Genomic DNA, 23,468 nt, shown 5'->3' with positions numbered 1-23,468 from the left:
ACTAGTAAATGTGTATAAACGTGTAACGGCAATATTAAGGACAATTTTGTAAACCAAAAAAAGAAGAAGAAAGAAAGAAAGAAATCACCCTAGACCCACTACTCCAAAACAGTAACTGGGGTTTTAAAAATTACATTGTTTCCATAGTTTTGAGTCTTTGCTGGTAAATATTTTTTTATTTTATTGAAGTATAGCACACATAGAAAAAAAGTGTTCCAATCATAAATATGCAGATTTAAGAATTTTCATGGAGTGAACATGTGACCACTACCCAGATTAAAAAATACAACATTGACGGCTCCCCAGAAGCACCCCCCACTCCATGCCCGATTCTAGTCTCTAGCACCCCCAAAGTAGCCAATTTCCTGGCAGCTAATATCATACATCAGTTTTACACATTTTACTTTTATGTGTGTGAAATAACATATCATATGCTCTTCTTTCTGGCTTATTTCATTCCAAACTGTGTGAAATTTATCCATGTCTTTTCATGAAGTAGTAGTTCATTCATTTTCATAGCAATTGACCAACATTTTCATAGAGTTCTCAGACTTTTTGGTCTCAAGACCTGTTTACCCTCTTAAAAATTATTGAGACTTCAAAGAGCTATTGTTTATATCGATTGTATCTATTGATATTTACCATGTTAGAAATTAAAACAGAATTTTAAAAATAAGGCATTTATTAATTCATTTTAAGATAGCAGTAATAAATCTATTATATGTAAGCATAAATAGCATTTTTAGTAAATAACTATATTTTTCAAAACAAAAAATTTTGAAAAGAGTAGTACTGTTTTATATTTTTGCAAATTCTTTAATATCTATCTGGCTTAGTAGAAGACAGCTGGATTCTCATATCTGCTTCTTTATTCAATCAGTTGTAATACCTTTTTTTTTTTTTGGTTGAAATACATGAAGAAAATCTGGTCTTTCACAGATATGTAGTTAGAAAAGAAAGGTGTATTTTAATAGAATTTTCAGAAAATTATAGATATTCTTCTTTGATACTACACCAAAATTCAACAAGTAGTAGTTTCTGAAAGGTTACTTGAAACTTTTATCAGTGAAATTTTTGTACTCTGTTACAGTAAAATGTATTGATTATCTTGTACTTTGAATGGATATTTTAACCCATACGTGATTTGTGACATGCATTGGAGCATTCAAGTAACATACAATGAGAATATTGGTTCCCTGAGTTACGAGATCTCCCAAACGTTGACATGTTTCATTATGCAACATGGAAAAATCATATTCATGTACCACCAATCTTATCAGAAAAATATTTATCTACTGAGAAACTGTCAGGCTCACAGAGGCAGGTACAAGCTTTTCAACATTCTAATATTCAAAATTTGAAAGCCCAAATTTCATCATAGGCAGAAAATACTGTCAGTGGTTTTATTTGATATGACAGGTTCACTTTGTTCATTTTCAAGAAAAGATCTGCCAAATATACAAGTCTTCATAACTTTAGTTTTGTCTGTCAGTCATTCTTTCAAATAAAAGTGATGTTCTGTGACAAAATCAACTAGTTCAGCTCACAACTCTAACCATTATACAAGTGCTTTTCCTTGAAATGACCGTCATGGTTTTTGGTATTCAGAAGTGCTTTATGCAGATTTCCCATTTATCACACAGACTATTAAAAAAGACTGTATTCAAAGATTGAGATTTCATAAAATTAATCATTTGTACTGTTTCATCAATGACATTCTTTTTATTTTTTTCAAAGTTGTACTTCTATGTAGCAGGACCCTTTTATTTTTCCATTTTATTTATTTTTTTAATAAATTTATTTATTTTATTTATTTATTTTTGGCTGTGTTGCATCTTCATTGCTGCACGCAGGCTCTCTCTAGTTGCGGTGAGCGGGGGCTACTCTTCATTGTGGTGTACGGGCTTCTCATTGCAGTGGCCTCTCCTGTTGTGGAGCACAGGCTGTAGGTGCGGAGGCTTCAGTAGTTGCAGCATGCGGGCTCAGTAGTTGTGGCTCGTGGGCTCTAGAGCACAGGCTCAGCAGTTGTGGCACATGGGCTTAGTTGCTCCGCAGCATGTGGGGTCTTCCCGGACCAGGGATCGAACCCATGTTCCTTGCATTGGCAGGTGGATTCTCAACCACTGCGCCACCAGGGAAGCCCCATCAATGACATTCTTAAGTGAAGATTTTTTTTTTCCTATGAGTTCCTAGTGGTGAGGACTACATATAATGATTATTTTGCAAATTGTAGATTCACATGCAATGGTAAGAAATAATACAGAGAGATCCCATGTACCCTTTATCCAGTTTCCCCCAATGGTATCATCTTGCAAAACAGTAAATACAGTATCACAACAAGGAACATTTCCATCACTACAAGAAGTTCTCATGTTGCCCTTTTGGGATTGTCTTTTCTTACTCAGCATAATTCTGTTCAGATTCATCCAGGTTGTTGCATGTATCAACAGTTCATTCTTTTTTATTGCTGAGCGGTATTCCATGGTATGGATGTTTCATAGTTTCTTTAATCATTCACCTATTGAAGGTCATCTGGGTTGTTTCCAGTTTTTGTCTATTATGAATAAAGCTTCTATAAACATTCACGTACAGGTTGTTGTGTGAGTATAAGTTTTCATTTCACTGTGATAAATCCCCAGAGGTTACAACTGCTGGATACTATGGTAGTTGCCTAGATTTGAAAAAAATCTACTGACCTATTTTCTGGAGTGGCTGTACCATACATTCCACCAGCAACGTATGAGTGATCAAGTTGCTCTGTATCATCACCAGCATTTGGTGTTGTCACCTCTTAATTTTAACCATTCAGATAGGTGTGTAGTGATTTCTCATTGTGGTTTTTATTTTCATTTTCTTAATGGATAATGGTGTAGAACATAGTGCTCATGTGCTTCATTGCGATCTGCATGTCCCCTTTATGTCTATTCATGTCTTTCGTGCATATTCTAATGGGATTTTTTTTTTCTGCTGTTGAGTTTTAAGAGTTCTTCATACTAGTCCTTTGATTGATGTGACTTGCAAATATTTTCTCGTAGATTGTAGTGTATTATTACATCATTTTTTTAAAAATTAATTAATTAATTAATTTATTTTGGGCTGTGTTGGGTCTTCGTTTCTGTGCGAGGGCTTTCTCCAGTTGTGGCGAGCGGGGGCCACTCTTCATCGCGGTGCGCGGGCCTCTCACTATCGCGGCCTCTCTCTTGTTGCGGAGCACAGGCTCCAGGCGCGCAGGCTCAGTAGTTGTGGCTCACGGGCCTAGTTGCTCCGCGGCATGTGGGATCTTCCCAGACCAGGGCTCGAACCCGTGTCCCCTGCATTGGCAGGCAGATTCTCAACCACTGCGCCACCAGGGAAGCCCTACATCATTTTTATGTGGGTTTTTGTGGAGCAAAAGTTTTTAATGTTGATGAGATCCAATTCATTATTTTTTTTCTTTTATGCTTTTGGTGTAAAATCTAAAAACTTCAGCGATTTGTTGAATGAGAGCAGTAAAAGCAGACATCTTTGCTTTGTTTCCAGTCTTAGAGAGAAAGCATTTATTGTTTCACATTAAATATAATATTAGCTGTGGGGTTTTGTAGATGATCTTTATTATGTTAAGGTAGTTCCCCTCTATTCCTGGTTTTCCGAGAGTTTTATTATGAATGAGTGTGGAATTTTGTCAAATGCTTTTCTGCATCAATTGATATAATCACGTCATTTTCTTCTTTAACCTACTAATATGGTAGATTATATTGATTGCTTTTTGGGTATTTATCAGCTTTGTGTTCCTGGAATAAACCCACTTGGTCATTGTATGTAATTCTTTTTATGCATTGCTAGGTTCTATTTGCTAATAGTTCGTTAAGAATTTTTGTATCTCTATTACAATAGCCAGGACATGGAAGCAACCTAAGTGTCCATTGACAGATGAATGGATAAAGAAGATGTGGCACATATATACAATGGAATATTACTCAGCCATAAAAAGAAACGAAACTGAGTTATTTGTAGTGAGGTGGATGGGCCTAGAGAGTGTCATACAGAGTGAAGTAAGTCAGAAAGAGAAAAACAAATACCGTATGCTAATACATATATAGAGAATCTTAAAAAAAACCCCACAAACTGGTTCTGAAGAACCTAGGGGCAGGAGAGGAGTAAAGACGCAGACATAGAGAATGGACTTGAGGACATGGGGAGAGAGAAGGGTAAGCTGGGACAAAGTGAGAGAGTGGCATGGACATATATACACTACCAAATGTAAAATAGGTAGCTAGTGGGAAGCAGCCGCATAGCACAGGGAGATCAGCTCGGTGCTTTGTGACCACCTAGAGGGGTGGGATAGGGAAGGTGGGAGGGAGACGCAAGAGGGAGGGGATATCGGGATATGTGTATATGTATAGCTGATTCACTTTGTTATACAGCAGAAACTAACACACCATTGTAAAGCAATTATACTCCAATAAAGATGTTAAAAAAAAGAAAAAAGAAAGAATTTTTGCATCTCTATTCATGAAAGATAGGTTATTTTCCTGTACTCTGTTTGTCTGGTTGTGGTGTAAAAGTATAAGGGCATTGCTAGCTTCATAAAACAAATTAGGAAGTGTACCAATTTTTTCTATTTTCTGGAAGATATTTTGTAAAATTTATGTTAATTCTTAAATATTTTGTAAAATCCTCAAGCAAAATCATATGGACCTGGAAATTTATTTGGGGGGAGTATTTAAATTATGAATTCAATTTCCTTAACTGTTATAGTCTATTCCAATGATCTATTTTATATTGGTTGAGATATGGTAATTTATGTTTTTGCAAAGAATTTGTCCATTTAATCTAAGTTGTCACATTTATGTGTATGTAGTTGTTTGTAATATTCCCTTGCTATCTTTTTGATGTCTGCAGGGTCTGTAGGGATAGCCTCTATTTCATTCTTTATATTGGCAATATGTGTCTTCTTTTTATCTTTGTCAGTATTTGTACAGGTTTGTAAGTTTGATCGATCTTTTCAAAGAAGCAGTTTTGTTTCAATGATTTTCTCCATGTTTTTCTGTTTTTAATTGCATTGATTTCTGCTCTTACCTTTGTTATTTCCTTCCTTCTGCTTGCTTTGGGTTTATTTTTCTCTTTTATTCTAGTTCCTTGAGTGGGATCTTAGATTGACTTAACATTTTTAGTCTTTTTGTTTTTTTCAGATAGGCTCTATGATACAAAACATTTTAAGATTACATCATTTATAAATATTTTAATTTAAAATCTTTTCATCATTAGGGTAAAATTGTATATATTTAAGATGTACAACTTGATGTTTTGATGCACATATACATTGTGAAATAATCACCACAATCAAGGTAATTCACAGTTACCTTTTATTTTCTGATGAGACCACTTAAGTTCTAACTTCTTAACAAATTTCGAATATATAGTACAATATTGTTAACTCGAGTCACAATGCTGTACATTAGGTTTTCAGAACTCACTATTTTGCATGACTGAAGCTCTGTATCCTGTAATCAACATATCCCCATTTCTGCCTCTCCCCAGCTCCTGGAAACCATCATTCTACTCTCTACTTCTATGAATTTGACTATTTTAGAGTCCATATATAAGTGAGATCATGCAATGTTCTGGCTTATTTCACTTAGCATAGGGTCCTCCAGGTTCATCTATGTTGTTGCAAACAGCACAATTTCCTTCTTTTTGAAGGCTGAATTTTATATATACATAAAACTTATATATATAATGAACTGTGTGATGATTTTTTTTCTTTTGTTCTGTTAATGTGATGTATCACCTTGATTGATTTGCATACATTGAACCATCCTTGCATCCCAGGGATAAATCCTACTTGATCATGGTATATGATTCTTGTAATGTGCTGTTGAATTCTATTTGCCAGTATTTTATGGAGGATTTTTGCATCTGTGTTCATCAGGGATATTGCTCTTTAATTTTCTTTTTTTGTGGTGTCTTTGCCTGACTTTGGTATTAGAGTGATGCTAGCCTCATATGATGAGTTGGGAAGTATTCCCTCTCCTTCTATTTTTTGGAAATTTCAGAAGGTTTGGTATTAATTCTTCTTTGAATATTTGATAGAATTCTCCTGTGAAGCCATCTGGTCCTGGGCTTTTCTTTTTTGAGAAGTATTTGATCACTAATTTAATGTCCCTATTTGTTATTGGTCTGTTCAAATTTTCTAAAACTTAACTCTTTTCTAATGCATGCATTTGGTGACATATATTTCTCTCTCAGCATTGTTTTAGCTATGCGACAAATTTTGATACATACTGTACTATGTATTTTTAAAAATTTCCCTTGAGACTTACTTTTTGATCCACGGATTATTTAGAAGTATATTGTTTAGTTCCCAAGTGTTTGGAGATTTCCTGTTATTGATTTCAGTTTGATTCTGTTATGGTCAGAGAACATATTTTGCAGGTTTTAATTTTTTAAAACTTTGTTGAGATTTGTTTTATGGTCCAACATGTAGTTTGTCTTGGTATATGTTTTGTGGGGGCTTGAAAAATGTGTATTTTACTATTGTTGGGTGCACTATTCCATAAATGTGAGTTACTTGAACATTTTTTAGAATTTCATTTTAATTTATCTATTCTAGCTTTTCTAGTTATTCTTGGGAGGAAGATATATCTGCTACAAGCTAGTTCATCATAGCTGGAAGTGGAAGTAACCCATAAGCATGTATGTGGGTGTGTATGTGAATGTAACAGCATAGGTGATACATGTATTCATGAGGTTGTGATTGATTTGACCAACAAATCCTGTTTACTCTTACCTCCCCCGACAACTGGTCAGAGTAGAGAAGTTCTTATCTAAAATCACAGCTGTTATTAGTTGTGACTTGTTTCGTCTCCTCTCCAGGACTTCGTGTCATGTATCGAGAACTACAGACGAAAAGGACAGGAACTATATGCATCTCTATACAAAGATCATGTACAGGTAAGAAACAAGGCAATTCCCTTCTCTGCACAGTAGACCAGAATCTACCTTGAACCTGAAATAAAGAATCATAAGAGCCTTTGGTTTAAATTCTAAATTGGCTAAGCCAATAATTGGTCATCAATGAGTCAGTCCTACCTTCATGACCTGTGCCATGGGATTTGGACCCACACTGTCAGCAGCTGAGGAGATAGGCAGTGTTTCCATCCACTTATCTACTCATTCATTCACTAGTAAATAGGCGTCAAGTGCCCAGGGTGCCTCAGATCCTGTTCTAGGAGCTAGGGGCACGATTGTAAACACAGCAGACATGGGCCTCACTCTCAGGTAGCTTACTCTAAAGGAGAGATATACATTAAATAAGTGCACAAATAAATAGATCATTATAACTTGGAAAGAGCAATAGACAGGGAAAATACAAGTATAATGGGAGATTGTAACAAGGGGAAGACTTTAATTTGGGCAGATCAGAGGCCCTCTCCAAGGAAGTGATCTTTAAGTTGAAATCTGAAGAAGGAGGAATATGGGCTAAAGTATTTTAAGGAAGTGGTTTTGACTAAGGGGAGGGAATGTGTGAAGCTCCTGAGTCAGGAAAGCGCTGGATGTCATCAGTTGAGTGGAAGAAGAGGAAGTGACTGGGATGACCTGAGCTGGGAAGGGACAAGGGTGGATGAAGATGAGGCAGGGCCAGAGCAAGCAGAGTGGCTTGCTGCCACTTTAGGGGTTTTGCATGTTCTCCTAAGGACAGTGGGTTGCCACTGTTGAGGGTAGGTTTAGATGTTGAAAACCTCTCTCTAAGAGTGATTTCTGTACAGTCTAGGTAAAGAGCACTGGCTGTCATGCCAGGGAGATCTCTATTTGAATCTCAGGTCTGCCCCTTCCTAGGACTGAGCCTAGTCTGAGCCTCAGGGTTCCCATCTTTAAGACAGGATAATACTGCCTACCTGTAAAGGTTAAAGAGTGAGTATGGAACACCTAGACAGTGGCTGGCAGGGAATAGATGTCCCATATGTGGTTAATGAATGGCTAAGAAGTTGATTTTTAGGTGGTATTATTGTTGTTAACAAAAATTTTCTAAAATGATTGCTAGTAATAGAACACAATAATAGAATTAAAACTTGACAAATTATATTGTTACTTTACAATTTCTCTGTGCCAAAGCCTTGCTAGGTGTAGGAAAGGCAGAGGTGATAATGATACTCCTCTGGTTGAAGGTTCTTAACACTCACTAGAGGGACCAAGAGTAAAGAAATTAAAGCAGGGTGATAAGGCCAATATTAGGAAGTTCTACTACAAAGAGAGGAGCAGTGGGGTTTAAGGAACCATTGGGTGTGCCTGGGGTAAGGTGAGGGGTCAAGGAATGGTGAAACAGTAGTCCCCAAGTTCAAGGGAAACAAAATAGGCTCTGATCAACTTAAGCCAAGTAACCTGATCCAATTCCCTCCATATGTGCTTGTTTGGGAGCCCACAACATGCCCCCACGAATAGGGATTTGTGAGATGCACAGCGTGCACCCCAGAAACATACGGACTAGCAACACAGCCTCCCAGGTTGTGCTACGTAAGGAGGTGGGCAGTTTATTAGACATGCAAGGGTGGGAGAGGCGGTTTGGGGGTAGGTGCACTGCACTGCTGGGTAGGTGTCCTGCTGGCTTATATTTGTGTGTTATCTGTGCCCCTTGGACAGGACCTCGCATGTGAGTGCCTTACTACTTGAATTCACCAACTTCATTCAGGACTAGCCATATGGCTAATAAATTCAGCTGCCATTGGGGGGAAAATAAGATGAATCATTTAGGATTGCATCCTTTATTTAGGTATATCCCCATCACGCTTGTTCCATTTCAAGACAGAGGATGTTGTTTATCTAAACTTTCAAATCAGCATCTAGTCAAGAGTTTGACCATTTCTTTTCTTATGGTTGGAAAAGCCTGGAAGATTTGGTCATGGCTAGGAGAAATGTGCTCTGTGGTAACTGGTGGATTTCTGCTGAAATTTGAAAAACTGAAGGTTAATGGGGAAGGACAGAAGAACCTCGGCAGAGGCTCTGAGCCCATAAGGCAAGGGTCCAGCCTCCTGGAACATCAGTCTGGCTTATTTTCAGCAGCGGGCCTGACTGGAGCTCAGAGAATACTTTAGAAAGTGGTACAGAGTTTTACTGTTGATTGAAGTATTTTTGAGAAAATCAGCATTTTGAGGCTAATCCATGAGGATACTTTCCAAGTGTTTAAATATTTAAGACAGATTGTTTCGACGTTTAAAAGAATGCAGGTGTTATCACCGTCTACCAGAGATAATGGGGTCTGGAGTGTTCACCCGGCTTTCTTTTAAGGGGTAGTAGACTGTCCCGACGAAGGCCCCACTCCACTTCCAGAGAAGTCAAGTCCAAGTTCTGGAAAGAAATCAGCCTTGTGAAATATGCCATGTTCTTCAAGGACAGCTTCTCCTAATTACACTCCGTGAGGTCCTTCCAAGAGGGTGGAGATAATGAGGTTCAAGGGCCCCCGCCCACACGGCTCTCAGTAACAGGTTGCGTAAGGCTTTTCCAACTGGGCATTTTACTTACACCTGAGAGGTCACTGGAGATGCAGGTGCTCACAGAATGACAAGACAGCGTCACCCAGTGCCCTGGAGGCTAACCCAAGCATCATCAGTATACCTCATCATCCCATCACCAGCAAATCGTGCAATTCTGATATTTAATCTCCCCAATTTCTCATCACTCCAGAAGTGCCGACGAAAACAGGTGCCTCTGCTCTGGCCCTGCCCAGATGCCCCTTTGCCGTTTCCAGTTACATTTGTTCTCTTCTCTGTGGTCCGGCTGCTCTGGCTCTGCTCTGTGATATACCCAGGCCATCTGTTCCTATACTGAGTCCTCATCATACCTTACAGACATGGCTCATTTTGTCTATATTTTTTTAAAAATTACAGTTTTTACTGCTTAAAGGTCTATGCAAGATGCCTTCCACCCCAGAAATGGCCTTTCTTTTAGTGTGTGAGGGGCACTGCTCTGTCCCCTCTCTTTTGGGCTGTCTGGGGGCCAACAGGCTGTTTCCATTTCTTGCTCAGTCTCTATATATCCATTACATTTTGGTAACAGCTCTTTTAGATGTAACTATCAGAAACTCAACTCAAACTGGCTTAGGCAACACATGAAATATTTTGAAAAATCCAGGAGAAGATCACACTTCAAGAAGAGCTGGATCCAGGTATTCAAACTCTGCCTTAAGGAATCTGCCTCCTCTCTCCTTCTCTCTCTTTTCTTTCTCTCTTTTTCACACACACACACAAACACATGTTCACACAAACATAAACACACAAGTGTATGAGATTACTAATATGTTTGAGGCAACAAGGCGCATGGAGGAGAGAGCTTTTGAGGCTGGAGTGAACTCATGCTCTGCTCCCCAGTCTATACATCCTGGAACCAAGCAGGGCTCATATAAAGGGTGGGAAATTATTTAACTTGCACAAAGGGACTGTCTCATTGCTGAGAGGCCTGCCTGTAGGCTGTGTATGCCTCAATGCAGATATATCAGGTGCCTCTTCCTGATGCACATAAGGTTGGCCAGCACAATGTGGGCAGCCTTGAACGTGTACACATCCACCTCTCGGCAGTCTGCTCTATACGGGCTCTAGAGGCCACCAGTTCCAGTCCCAGAGAATGATGCTCACTAGCCCATCCTACAACCATTCATCACCCACTGAAGCCAGGGCTGGGGTCAGCTGCGCCCCAGCACCGGGAACTGAAAGTAGGGAAGGTCTGGTTGCCAAGAGGAAAGTCTCAGTGATGTTACCCAAGAGTTTCTGTTCTGCTGAGAATCATAGCTGCCTCTAATACACCAGCATCCCTGCCCCTGTGTCTGGTGTGGCATTTGGCCGACTCAGGGTTTGAACTGAATGAGGACCTTACCTTGTGCAGAAGCATGGGCATTACAGAACACCTTGCAGGTGCAGGAACTCAGGACTTTTGCTTATTTAGTCATCTCATGTCCTTTGTCTTGGGACCACATACAGCCTTCCATCATGGACTAAACAATCATTCATCTCTGAGGGATGAATGAGGGCTCTTATCACTGACACACATCTGTCTAGCTGCAGATATTCAGACAACACATTCGCCCTGTGATGAAGACTCAGGCAGCCGTGAACCTCCAGGTTGCATAGGTGAAGCCTTAGGGTGGAAGGGATGCTCTTAAAAGACTAATTTGAAACCCCAGATGAACAACCCAATAGCTTGGGATTGTTCATCCTCTGTGAAGCTCAATATGGAACTACAAATGCAGCAACAATCTCCTAGGAGCTGAAATATTTTCCCCAAACAAGTGTTCATTTCATATAACCAAATATCTATAAAAGGCTTTGGATAGTCATTATTTTTCTGGAGTTTTTTATTAAACAATTAGAGTACTTGTAAAATGCTATAACTATTTAGGATATGAATTTAAAATCTGTGGAGAAACAAAATAATCTTGTTTTGAAATAGAATTTGCTTTATTCACAATAATAATACTAACTGCTTAAGTTGGGTAAGGCACCATATTGGTGCATACCCAGGCACATAAACCCATGGTTTTATTATTGTGGTAATATTACTAACTGAATTTGACTGATGAGGATGCTAAGTCTCCTTCAGATTAAACTGCTAGTGAAAAGCAGAAACATCGTGACAGCCCAGGTTCATCTGACACCAAAAGACCACGTACTTAGAACTATACCGTATGTCATGTTTTTGTGAGAATTTTCAAGTTCTGAGAACGATTTTCCCATTCAAAATGGTCTAGATCTAAGTCTGCCAGTCTTTGAAGTAATACTGGCAGAAATCACGACTTAATGAAATGATACCAGGGCCCTAGGAAAGGAATCAAGCACGCAGGCTGAAGTGAAGGCTCTGGAATTAGACAGGCTGGGTTTCAGTCTTAGCTTGGTCACCGGTTGGTCCTTGGGGAAGTCACTTCTCCTCTCCTAGACTTGGTTCCTCCATGAGGATAATAGAAAGTACTTACAAGTTCCAAGACTCACTTATGGTGTCATTGTGTAGAGGAAATGAGATAGAGCAGGTGAGAGGCTCAGCCTCATACATGACAATGAGTTTCTTTTCTCTTTATGTTACGATTGTGAGGTCTGTGCTTCTTGTCATTAACACTTTCACCTTTCAGTTTTCTGAAAAATTAAAATTAAAATGTAGGGCACATGCCATCAAATATTTGAATAGTTGGAAGAGTTCACCCTGCAGACAAAGTTGATTCTGCTGTCCAAACTGAATTGAAATGTTTCCTTGATAGATGATGTAGGAAACTTCATTGTGGCATACAAAAGCAATTTAGGGGTGTCGATGTATTTTGTAAAAGGTTTGAGTTATACTCTAGCAGAAGGTATAACAGTCAAGTGCTATGTATGCAAACTATGAGGATTTCATAGATATTAGGAAGGATTATTTTCATTAACATCAAAGGTTTTAGCTTCTTTGAATATTCTCACCACACTTCCAGTCCAGACACCGGAAGGAGGGCTTTCAGCATCATTTTGAAGGGTAGGGGCCATGGTAAAATTCCCTGTCCATTTTGAAGGGTAGGGGCTGTGGTGAGGTTCTGTGTCCATTCTACCAAATAGCTGTCCAATCCTCTGATGAACAGTATGGGGACCTTTGGGACCTGTTACTTTCTGCACAGCACCCAGCAGTCATGAGGCTCTGCGGGCCGAAGGGCAGAGGGTTTTTTCCTCCTCGAAGCTGAATTAAATGGTCTCAAAGCTGAAAAACTGATTTCTTCTCCTGGCCTGGTCCTAGGTCCAGAGAGTACACTACACACCCTGAAGGTGCTTGGGGCTGCCTATAGGGGTGATTTTCCTCAGGCAATTATGGGGGGCTTGGTCTGTTCACCCCAGGAGGTTTGGGGCAAGGCTGGTGAGGAAATGTGTCCAGAGGTGACGCTGTACTTCTGCTTCCCAGAGGCGGAGATGTGGCAAAATCAAGGCAGCCAACGCCTGGGCCAGGATCCAGGAGCAGCTTTTTGGGGAGCTGGGCTTGTGGCGTCAGATGGCAGAAGCCACACCCTGCTCCCGGTGGGAACTGGACTGGAGAGAAGGACCAGCTCGCATGAGGAAACGTATCAGACGCTTGTCTCCGCTGGAGGCCCTGAGTCGAGAAAGGCTCAAGGTAAGAATTAGATGCAACAAGACAGGATGCTTCCAGACAGGCAATGTGTAGGGAGGTGTCTCCTTCGCTTTTCCATCTGATGTTGTTTCCATCAGGAGCGCTTTGGCATGGACAGGGAGGAGAGATAATGCGTGCAGTTAACTCTAGGAGTGCTGTAATGCATTCTTGGTGCTGTTTAACAGAAGGAAAGAATCACTAACTCCCCAGGTACATAGAAGGGATGCTATAACTACAGCCTGAATGAATGAAAAAAATAAGTGAGTGAGTGGTTCATATATACACCACTGACCCAGCACCACGCTGACATCCATAAAAGTCCGTTAGAATGGTCTGGATGCCAGCGTTTGAAAAGAGCCATGTGATGGGCACTGTCTGCTTGAACAAGTTGTGTGTCATAGAGCAGTCATAACCAGCCCTTCTATGGCATTACTGTGCAAGCAAATCCCGTATCAAGTCTTACAATGGAAATACCTTGAACTCAGCTATTTCTGCAAGCTTGAGCCAGTGACCCACTTAGTCCAAATGACACTGAAGCTGCATTGGATTCCCAGGCAACGGAATCTGGATGGTCCCCAGGTGTTTGCTGTAATGAAGCTTGGACTCTCTGTCAAACTTACATTTTTGCCTTTTAAATGATGAAGAACCATCCTTGGCTTGGTAGTGGATATAGAAAAATCTGTTAATAGCATTTCATGTCCTCATTGAACAATTCTGATTTAAGATATTCTAAAAAGCAGCCTTTCCAAACCCTGGAACACAAGACATTTCCTTCTGCATTCATCCTCAGTTACAATGTTGGGCTTATTCTCTAGTCTGTAACCTCAGAATCTTTTACCCACATTAAATCCTTTATAAAACCTAATGAAAAAATTATATTTCTTTTTTTTTTTTAATATTTATTTATTTATGTATTTTTTGGCTGTGTTGGGTCTTCGTTTCTGTGAGGGCTTTCTCCAGTTGCGGCAAGCGGGGGCCACTCTTCATCGCGGTGCGAGGGCCTCTCACCATTGCGGCCTCTCTTATTGCGGAGCACAGGCTCCAGACGCGCAGGCTCAGTAGTTGCGGCTCACAGGCCCAGTTGCTCCACAGCATGTGGGATCCTCCCAGACCAGGGCTCGAACCCGTGTCCCCTGCATTGGCAGGCAGATTCTCAACCACTGCGCCACCAGGGAAGCCCCCTATATTTCATTTATTCAGTAGACCTTTTAGTTTTTAGTGTATTGTCTATAAACATCTGGTGATATATAGTATTTTTCCCTCAATACATTTCTTAGGAAATGGAGGCAGGAAAAATAAGCCTGCGCATGGTGCTGATGTCAAGGCCGAAGGCTGGCTATGGAACTTAGTCCCTGGTCTCTTGGGCTGTCCAGCCCCAGACCCTGTCCCTGGTCCCCTCTCCAGGGTGGCCCATACCATAGACAGCCAGGATACTCTCTACTCCCCTTTGACATAATCTTTGGTAATTACTGTAAATCCTACTTAATGGAAGATTGTGGGTTTTTTCCCCTTTGACTCAGGAACATGAATACTTGCATTTTATTGTGGTCCTTTAGGATTTGGCATTTTGCTCCCCTTGCCTTTGAGTCTTGAGTGTATGAGTGATTTGAAGGAGCCATATGCATGTGTGTGTATGTGTTTGTGAATCTGTGTAATGGGGGGTGGGGCCCATGGGTATCCAGGATTTAATTTCTCTTTTCTCTGGTTTTATTTCAGGAAAGTCAGGACAGAAATGGTGATATTTCTCAATTAAATGATGAAAACCAAGGTATTCAATTTATCTGTATTTTTATTTAACAGTTAAACCAATTCTTGGTTTTATTTAACATCTCCTTAAAGATATGAAGTTAATATATTGTAGGAAGAAAATGCTGCAAGTGTAGAGTAGGGAGTGCAAGGCCTTTCATCGCTCTGCTCTCCAGAATGAAGAGGGACCCATTCCAGACCTGAACACTCCACTGGCGGAAGAATTTTGTATTTAGGTTGCAACAATAAGAATTTTTTTCAGGGAAACTATCTTGTCAGTTTGCTATATGAGGGAAACCTTAAAAGTGCCCCCCCAAATACTAATACATGTTCAGTATGTGACCCAAAACACCTAGGAGGAAAATAGGAAAATATTTTAGAGCAAAATTGGATGGGATAGATATTTAATACTTAACACTGAATTCTCTGATTATGAAGATGACAGATATAATGGTCATTATTATTTCTCCAATTTAAAAAAGCACTTTGAATCATTGTTGATGTTTATGCTTACCCTTTGTGTAATACTGATGGAGGAATTTGGTTGAGTTGATATGCTAAAAATCTAGTTTATTTTCAGAGGTCATTTTGGCCCTAACACATCAAATACATACCAAACACACACACAGACACATACAGTATATTTCAGATTTTGTGTTTCTACCAAAGACTCTACCTTTTGCTTCAAACACTCTCTGTCTGTGAGTTTCACTGTATCCTAGGCTGCAGCTTATATCATATCCTTAACCAAGTGACAACTTCCTAGAGCTGATCAGACTTGTTTCATTTAGTGGCTTAGCACCGGATTTTGCGTGGAGCTTGCTATCTTGTCAGTCTGCAGTAACAAAGCCCAGAAATGAGGATCTTGAGCTCTGATCCCAGGTTGATTTGGGGGTCCCACTTGGGACTTGGGATTACAGTGTAACACTCATATTTTGGCTTCTCTTCTTTCCATCCCAAGCCCCATAACCCTAAGATCAGAAGGAGAATCTGCCTGCTCTCCCTCTCAAAATGGGTGGCTGCAGAGGGTACAGTGGTAGAAAGCAGGTGTTTGATTTTATGTGGACTAGGGCCATGGGCTGCTAAGTCCCCTTGTCCCCTATATGCAGGGCCTCTGGTCACCTATGATCCCAGGCCTCCTCCATGTTTCCAGCATGGACCCCCAACTTCCAGTAGGGAGCTCAGTCAGAGGAGAAGAAAGGGCTGTGATTCTTCACCATGCCTTCCTGGGTGCCTATATCTACACAGTGTTTTCTCTGCCTGAGGGAAAGCCTCTGATGGATGTTGCTGTGAGCAGCAGGCACTTACATTCATCCAGGTGTGAGGTTCCCAGGTGGGGAGGAGGTCAAAGAGATGAGCATCTTGCCACAAAGAAAGTGGCCAGTAGCACCCTGACCTTGCAGCCATGTGCTGCTCCGCGCAGGTGGACACCCAGGACAGGGTGGAGGAGAAAAATCTAGAGATCCACACAGGTATGTACTTAGCTCGCACCCAAATGCACATGCACAGGAGTGCATCCTTTGGAAATAAGTCTAGATGTACACACAAATGATTGCAGCACAGTGGATTTTGGTAGTGTGGAAATAGAAACTAGTTGTATCTCTAAAAAATAGGAGGTGAGTTGGGTGATTATGCAAGAGTCACACACTAGATTATTACAGCCACTTAAGTTGCTTTCTAAGAACTTTTAATGGAAAGTGCTCATGGTGTAATCTTGAGCAAAAAAGTTAGAAAAGAAACACTATAAATTCAGTATAATTCTTACCATGTCAGAAATTATGTTATGTGTGTACATATACATGTGTGTACAAAAAAGATGTCAGAGTTAAACCAAATTGTGGCCAGGGAGGACAAGCAGCCTAGAGATGAAAAGATCAGCCTCTGGACTCAGAGGGACTTGGTTCAGATTCGGCCTCTAGTTCTTAGTAGCCGTATGACCTTGAGCAAAATAATTAGCCTTTGTCAATTTCTTCATTTGTAAAGTGAGGATGGAATGGAATCTACAACCTAGGTAGGACTGGATGAAAAATGTCCAGCACATTTAAAGTATCCAGCACAGAGAAAGTGCTCACTAAACAGGAGCTGTTGTTATTAGCACTCTCTCTGGGTGCATGGGTGGTACTTGTTTTATTTCTCATAATTTTTAATTTCTCACAATTTCATGGGTTTTCCAAGTTTTTTACATTAAGAAAATAGTATTTCCATAATTAGGAAAAAAACCCCACTCTTAAAAGAGTGAAGAGGGGACCTCCCTGGCGGTCCAGAGGTTAAGACTCTGCACTTCCACTGCAGGGGGCGTGGGTTTGATCCCTGCTTGGGGAACTAAGATCCCGGCATGCCGCGTGGTGCGGCCAAAAAAAAAAAAAAAAGAAAACAACAAGAGTGAGTCAAGTGAAGTTCAGAAAAAGCAAATCTTCGGTGACCCTCTGGGACCCTCTAGGAAATTGCTTTACTGATTGATGAAGGTGAATTTGAAACATCCCCCCTGGTCACTGGAGAGTTGCAGAGCAGCCAGGCCCGGGTACATCTTCCAGAGTGAATCAACCTGCAGGTGTGTTCACCACATGATAGGGTCAGAGGGGTGTGTCCACTTTCAGAAACAGTGAGGGACACTCTGGGATCCACATCATTCACGGCTGCCCTGAAACCTTGCAGATCCTCCCAGGGACTTGGGCCCAGGCTGTGCACCGTCCCTCGTGACTCCAGGTGGCTCATGCACAAACCGTATGTCCCTTTTTGCTGCTGCAGATGAACTGACACCAAAGGAAGCTGAGAGCGAGAGAGATGAGGCAGTAGACTGCACCCAGCTGACCTTCTTCCCCGCCTTACATGAAAGCCTGCACTCTGAAGATTTCTTGGAACTGTGTCGGGAAAGACAAGTCATTTTACAAGAGCTTCTTGATCATGAAAAGGTAACACAGCCCATCATGATTATTCTTTAAACACTGTCAGACATGAGAGAACTAAGCTTTCTGCACTCACATGGGAGGTGATATCTCCATTCACCATAAAAAAAATCAATAAGCAAAAACGACGGCATGCTCCTAAATTTATGAGCCCAGAGCAAGGGTGCAAATGCCCACACATCTTGCATCAAAATGTTTAGAAGATATAAATCAAGTGAATAAACTGTTAAATGAAATATGTTCTAATGTCCTATATTGACCTTTATAATAACCTAGGGGGCCAGTTTCAAATTTAGAATTCTTGACCTTCTTGTAATTCAGCACCTTGGCCCCCTGCTCACAGCCTGACCACTTGAGGGATCCATCCCATGCCTGAGTGAGGGGCCCTGGTGGATGTGTTTGGACACGTGACCCATATGTCCCAGCTGTCCCCACACTCCTCACCTTGAAACCAGCTCCCCTTGGCCGCCACTCAGGCCTAGAGGAAGCACACCTGTAGCACCTTCAGCCCTCGGAAGGGTGGACCTGGAGATACAGTATGCACAGGCAGGAGGCAGGCCGGGCCAGTTAGCAGGGAAATCCATTGTTGGGGATGCCTGGAGCTGGGCTGTGGGAGCCCAGGCTCTTGGTGCGCATGCATGTCCCCTGGGTATGACTGGAAGAGGGTCGGGGGTCCCCCTGAGGTACAGGAACAGGCCATCTTACACAGGTCTAAGAAAGTATGGAAGATGAAGCACATGTCTTAAAGTAAAACGGACCTGAGCTAAAAATCCCAACTTGGTCACATATTAAATGGCCTGCTACCGAACCTTCGTGAGCCTCAGTTATTCTCATCTTTAATATGGAGTGCATGGCAACCATTTCACAAAATTCTCATAAGGCTTAAATGGGATAATGGAAGCAAAGTGACTAGCATAGCGCCCAGCACGCATGAGGTGGCTCATTAAAGACTAATTCTCTTCCCTTTCCAAAGGTTGAGTGGTTTAAGGGCTGGGTAGACTTCCATCTGTCTCTTCCATCAACTCTTCTGTATGGGATGTAAGTGAAGAAGATGCCCCAGCAAAACAGAGGAGCAGGCAGGGGGGTGCTGGCAAGACATGCAGGGGCTACCCAGAGATGAATGCATGAGAGCTGAGGGCTAGTCTGGCTGCAGGGTGGAGGAGAGTGGAGCTGAACTACGGGCCACTGAGTAAGCAGCCTGGATATCCAGGAGCAAGTGACAAGCTCAGAGAGCTTGTGATGGGCGTGAGCAATGTGCAGAAACTGAAGCATGTCCTTTCCAGGGGCAGATTCCTTGCAGAGACTCCTGGAGGGTGTCAGACTGGGATTGACTCCTTCCAGGGGTTGGGTAAAAGGGCTGGCTTGAAGTGCATTGGCCAAATGGATGACTGCAGAACTTCTGCCAAGTTGTTTAGCTGCTTTCAGATTTGGGTAGCAGTTCAATCAAAACAATCCTGGAACAACAAGGTCCTTATACATGCTGAACCCACAGCTTTCAGCCAGAGAGCACATTTGCAAGTCCCCATCATACCTCACCACCGTGCCTTTGCTCATGCTGGTTTGTCTATCTGTGGTGCTCTGCACGCTAGACTCCTAGCAGCTGACTCTCCAAAGCCCATCTTGACTGGTCCCCAGTCTGAAACCTGGAGAGCTGGTCTCTCCCTCATCCCTGTCTCTACTGCCCGCTGCATCTCCACCTACCCTTGCTCCTGACATACAGGCTAACCTTCCCCACTTCACCTGTCTGCCTCTCTCACTCTACTGATGCTCCTTGATGGAGGGACCCCCAGGTGCCTAACCTCAGGCATGCCTGGAGAAGCCTTTCAGTAAACGCCGATGAATGAAGATTGATTATATTCACGTTCATTTTATTTTGATTATGGAAGTAGTGTAGTCTACTGTGTGAAAGTTTAAAAAATGGATATAAAACATACATATGTAACATACACATATATATTTATATATGTGTGTATACATAGCCACAATATCCAGCTGCTGAGTACTAACAGCTGGTAACTGAACATATCATATATGTTCATATAGGTAAATGGATATTTAGTAAATGCCTAGTCAATTGAAAACAGCTAAGAGATCAATGCTTTCTTACTCTTAAAACTTTTCTTTGCCTTATGCCCTCAAAGGATCATATAAAGCAGTGATTCTCAGCAGGGGGTAGCTTTACCCCCCTGCCCCCCCGCCCCTGGGGACAGACATTTGCCAATGCCTGGAGACATTTTTAGTTGTCACAACGTGGTGGGGAGGGGTTGCTTCTGGCATCTAGGGGGCAGAGGCCAGGGATGCTGCTTCACATCCTACGATGCTCAGAAGAGCAGAAAATAATTATTCAGTCCCAAACGCCTATAGTGTCAAGGTGAGAAATCCTGATACGATGGATGCATATTAAACAGATTAAAACCAAACCCCAGCCATCCCTTCCTACTTTCCTGATAGGGTAAGGAAATACTGGATTATATATTGTCTCCATATGGGCTCTTTTCATCATTTTGATAAGAAGAGAGCAATGGCAATGCTTTGGTTTTATTTGGTGTCTTAATTTTATATTGCTGCCGTAACAAATTACCAAAACCTTGGTGACTTAAAGCAGCACACATTTATTATCTCAAAAGTCTGAGCACAACATGGCCCAGCTGGTTCTCTGCTTAGAGTCTCACAGGGCTGAAACCGAGGTGTTGGCAGGGCTGCATTTCTTTCTAGAGGCTCTGGGGATGAATCCATTTCCAAGCTCATTCAGGTGTTGGCAGAATTCAGTTCCATGCTTCCGTAGGACTGAGTTCCCTGTTCTTGGCTGGCTGTCAGCCAGGGGTCGTTCTCCGCTTCTAGAGGCCACCCACATCCCTTGCCTGTGGCTCTCTTCCTGCATCTTCAAGGCCAGCTGCAGTAGCCTTCTTACACTACAGGTCTCTCTGAGCTGCTTCTGCCTCATCTTCCCTCCCCCTCATCTCCCCTCTGCTTCCCTCTTCCATTGAATCTCTCCCACCAACTCTTCTGCCTTCCTCTTCTGCTGCTAAGGCCTCATGGGAATTGGACCCACCAAATAATCCAGGGTAATCTCCCTATTTTAAGGTCCACTGATTTGCAACCTTAATTTCATCTGGAATGAAAAATAATTTCAAGCCCTTCAAGCAGCACCTAGGTTAGTATATGATGGGATAACCAGGGATGAGGCTCTTGGGGGACATCTTTGTCCCCAAATACTGCCTGCCACATCTGGTATCACTGAGGGGCCACATGTCACCTAATCCATGCCCCGCCTTCCAAGAAGGGCTTCTGCAGGTGGCCTGACTCCCATGTGCTGGCCAAGACCAGCCAGGTGGCTCCAGCCCTCACTGGGCTGGGCTGAGGACAAGGTCTGGAGTTTACAGTCCCGGCCAGAGCTAGTCCCAGCGTGGCCTGTGCAGCAGGTTCTTGCCTTTGGTACTTGTCCTGGCCTCTGAGAGTCTTAGTTTTGCTAATCGTCCCACCCAGCAACACTTCACTCAGGGGTCTTGTTGGGGGAGCCAGAGCCTGAAGCCCACAGGTGACTGACTTTCCCAGCCTCTGAGAGGCAGGTCAGGAGCAGGAAGAGGCTGTTCTCTCGTTTTCCCCTGCCTTGTACTTAAACTTCAGTCTTTCCGGATCTCCGTGTCACACAGCAGGAAGCTGTCAGAATGCCACATGTGGCTCACCGTGGTGGCAGGGACTCCAGGCTGTGCGGACAGGAGCATGTGAAATGCAGCAGGGTCTGAGGCAGGAGCTGTCCTGATTCTGCTTAGTGCTTGCGGTCCCCTTACCTGCCGGGAGGGGCCGCACGAGGTTGGGGGGTGGGGCACAGAGGGACTGAGCAGGGCAAGGCAAGGCCATTCTTGACATTGTCCAGACATTGGTTCTTTGCATGAGTTGTTTTGATCCGTTTCGTTGGGTTGTGCTTGTTGCCTGTGACTTCATGGTAAACTGTGGGAGAGATTCTTTCCCAATTCAGCCTGAGTTCCTGCACGGTCACTGGAACCAGACACACCTGCTCCCTGGAGAAGCAGGTCTAGGAGACTGGCCAGGGTCACCTGGGGACAGGCTCCCAGGAGGCTAGGTGGACAGAGGCTCTAGCCTGGTCCCAATCACACCTCCACCACTTACACTGCGTGTCTTTGCCCCAAATCGGCGCAGAGGAACTCTCAGTGGCTTGTATCTGCTATTATCGCTGTGATCGTGGCTCTTTTAATGGTACCTTAGCATTTGTTCTCTCCAAGAAGGAGGGAGGAGTGGGGTATGAACCCTGGTACCTAAGCCGTGGCCCTGAGGAAGTGGGAAAGGGCCTGTCAGTGCAAATGAGGAAACACTCCTGTTTAAACCCGGCCCCAGCCGGCTTCCAGGGCTTCCAGGATGCTCCTGGGGGCCTGTGAAGCCAGGAACTGTGGAGGTTGGGCAAGTGTTTAGCTTGGACAAAATGGGGGAATCCAGGTCTGAGTGGGTCTGTTTCCTGCTGAGATGGTGGAGGATGCGACAGAGGGTCAGAGTAGAGCCCACGAGAAACCTGACCTGCTGGGATGGGGCCCATCTAGGGTTCTAGGTCCACTACAAAATACAGCGTTTTGTGGGAAAGAGGGAAGTTGCTGGGTTTGGGGCCTGGATTGATGTGTGGTGAGTCCCCTGAATTTAAAGCCTGAGGCAGAGAGGAGCATAGGGAAGCCCGCCTGGGAACTCAGGGACATCCATGGGCTGGAAGAGTGGGCTGAGTCGGGTCTGGGCTGCAGAGCTGATTGTGGAGCGGGCCCTTGTGACCTGGCCCCCTCCACTGCCCACCAGCCAGATCCTCGCAGCCTAATGCCCACCCACTCACCACTCCCCTGCAACCAGAGGCCTCCTCCTGGGTGAGCCTGTGCCGATGTGTCCGTCCCCAGAGCACTCATAGCGACGGGCCGCCCACAGCACTCTGCTCACTCTGCTGCCAGTGTCTTCCTTGTCACATGGCTCTGTGGTTATTCCTGAGTCTTCCTGTGATGCCTTTAAAGGCAGGGACAGGCTGGAATTTATTCTTGTCTCTCCCTTCCCTGACTCGTAGTATGTGTGCTCTGGAAAGATCTGCTGAACTGGAGAACACAGCTGTATCAACGGACCGTCCATGGGGAGCCCCCCAGTCCGGTGTGCCTTGCGGCAGTGTAGGGGCTCCAGGTGTGGGCAGCCTGCCCGCTGCAGTGACATGGGTCTGCTCTCGAGCACCTCGGGAACTGGCCTGAGGGGTGGCATGCCCTGGGCATACCTCGTTCATTGGGGGAGCCCCTCTGGGAGCAGGTAAGGCATGGCTGAGCAGGCCTGGCTGCCTTGCAGATCCACCACCACCAAGGAAGAAGATGCCAACAGTTCATGCCCAGGAGGGCAGCTTGGCACAGGGCAAGTGCTCAGACTGGATGGAGAGCCTCGTTCTGCTCTTTGTTTATCACTATTATTGGCAAAAGTGTCAATAGCTGGACGTCTGGAGCACTTGCTTTGGGTGCTTTTCATACATCTCATCGAGTCTCACCATGGGCCCTGTGAAGGAGGCTTTATCATTTTCATCTTAAAGATGGCAGAACCAGAGCCGAGAGAGGCTGCTAACTGGAGTTGCTCGGATTTCATCTCAGCTCTGTCTTACTCCAAGTTCGTGTGGTTTTTCCTCTTTCTCCTAGCTCCTAGCCTACTGTGTTGGGCAAGTTATATAAACTCTCCACCACCCTGTTCTTCAACAACCTTCCTGTG

The 23,468-nt window shown here is 43.2% G+C and overlaps 1 protein-coding gene across 1 annotated transcript in view; it reads left to right on the top strand.

Annotated features, from left to right (window-relative positions):
* WDFY4 (WDFY family member 4) overlaps positions 1-23,468 on the top strand; it is a 277,765-nt gene that overhangs the window by 164,431 nt on the left and 89,866 nt on the right. Inside the window, exons 40-43 of the mRNA XM_082425453.1 lie at positions 6,856-6,933; positions 12,883-13,089; positions 14,803-14,854; positions 17,581-17,744. Coding sequence (XP_082281579.1) covers positions 6,856-6,933; positions 12,883-13,089; positions 14,803-14,854; positions 17,581-17,744 — 501 coding nt within the window. The remainder of the gene's footprint in view (positions 1-6,855; positions 6,934-12,882; positions 13,090-14,802; positions 14,855-17,580; positions 17,745-23,468) is intronic.

This window comes from Balaenoptera physalus (assembly GCF_965194825.1).
Source record: "Balaenoptera physalus genome assembly, chromosome: 14".
Classification (NCBI taxonomy): domain Eukaryota; kingdom Metazoa; phylum Chordata; class Mammalia; order Artiodactyla; family Balaenopteridae; genus Balaenoptera; species Balaenoptera physalus.
The sequence above is the reverse complement of the archived record's forward strand: the minus strand, read 5'-3'. Positions and strand labels throughout refer to the sequence as shown.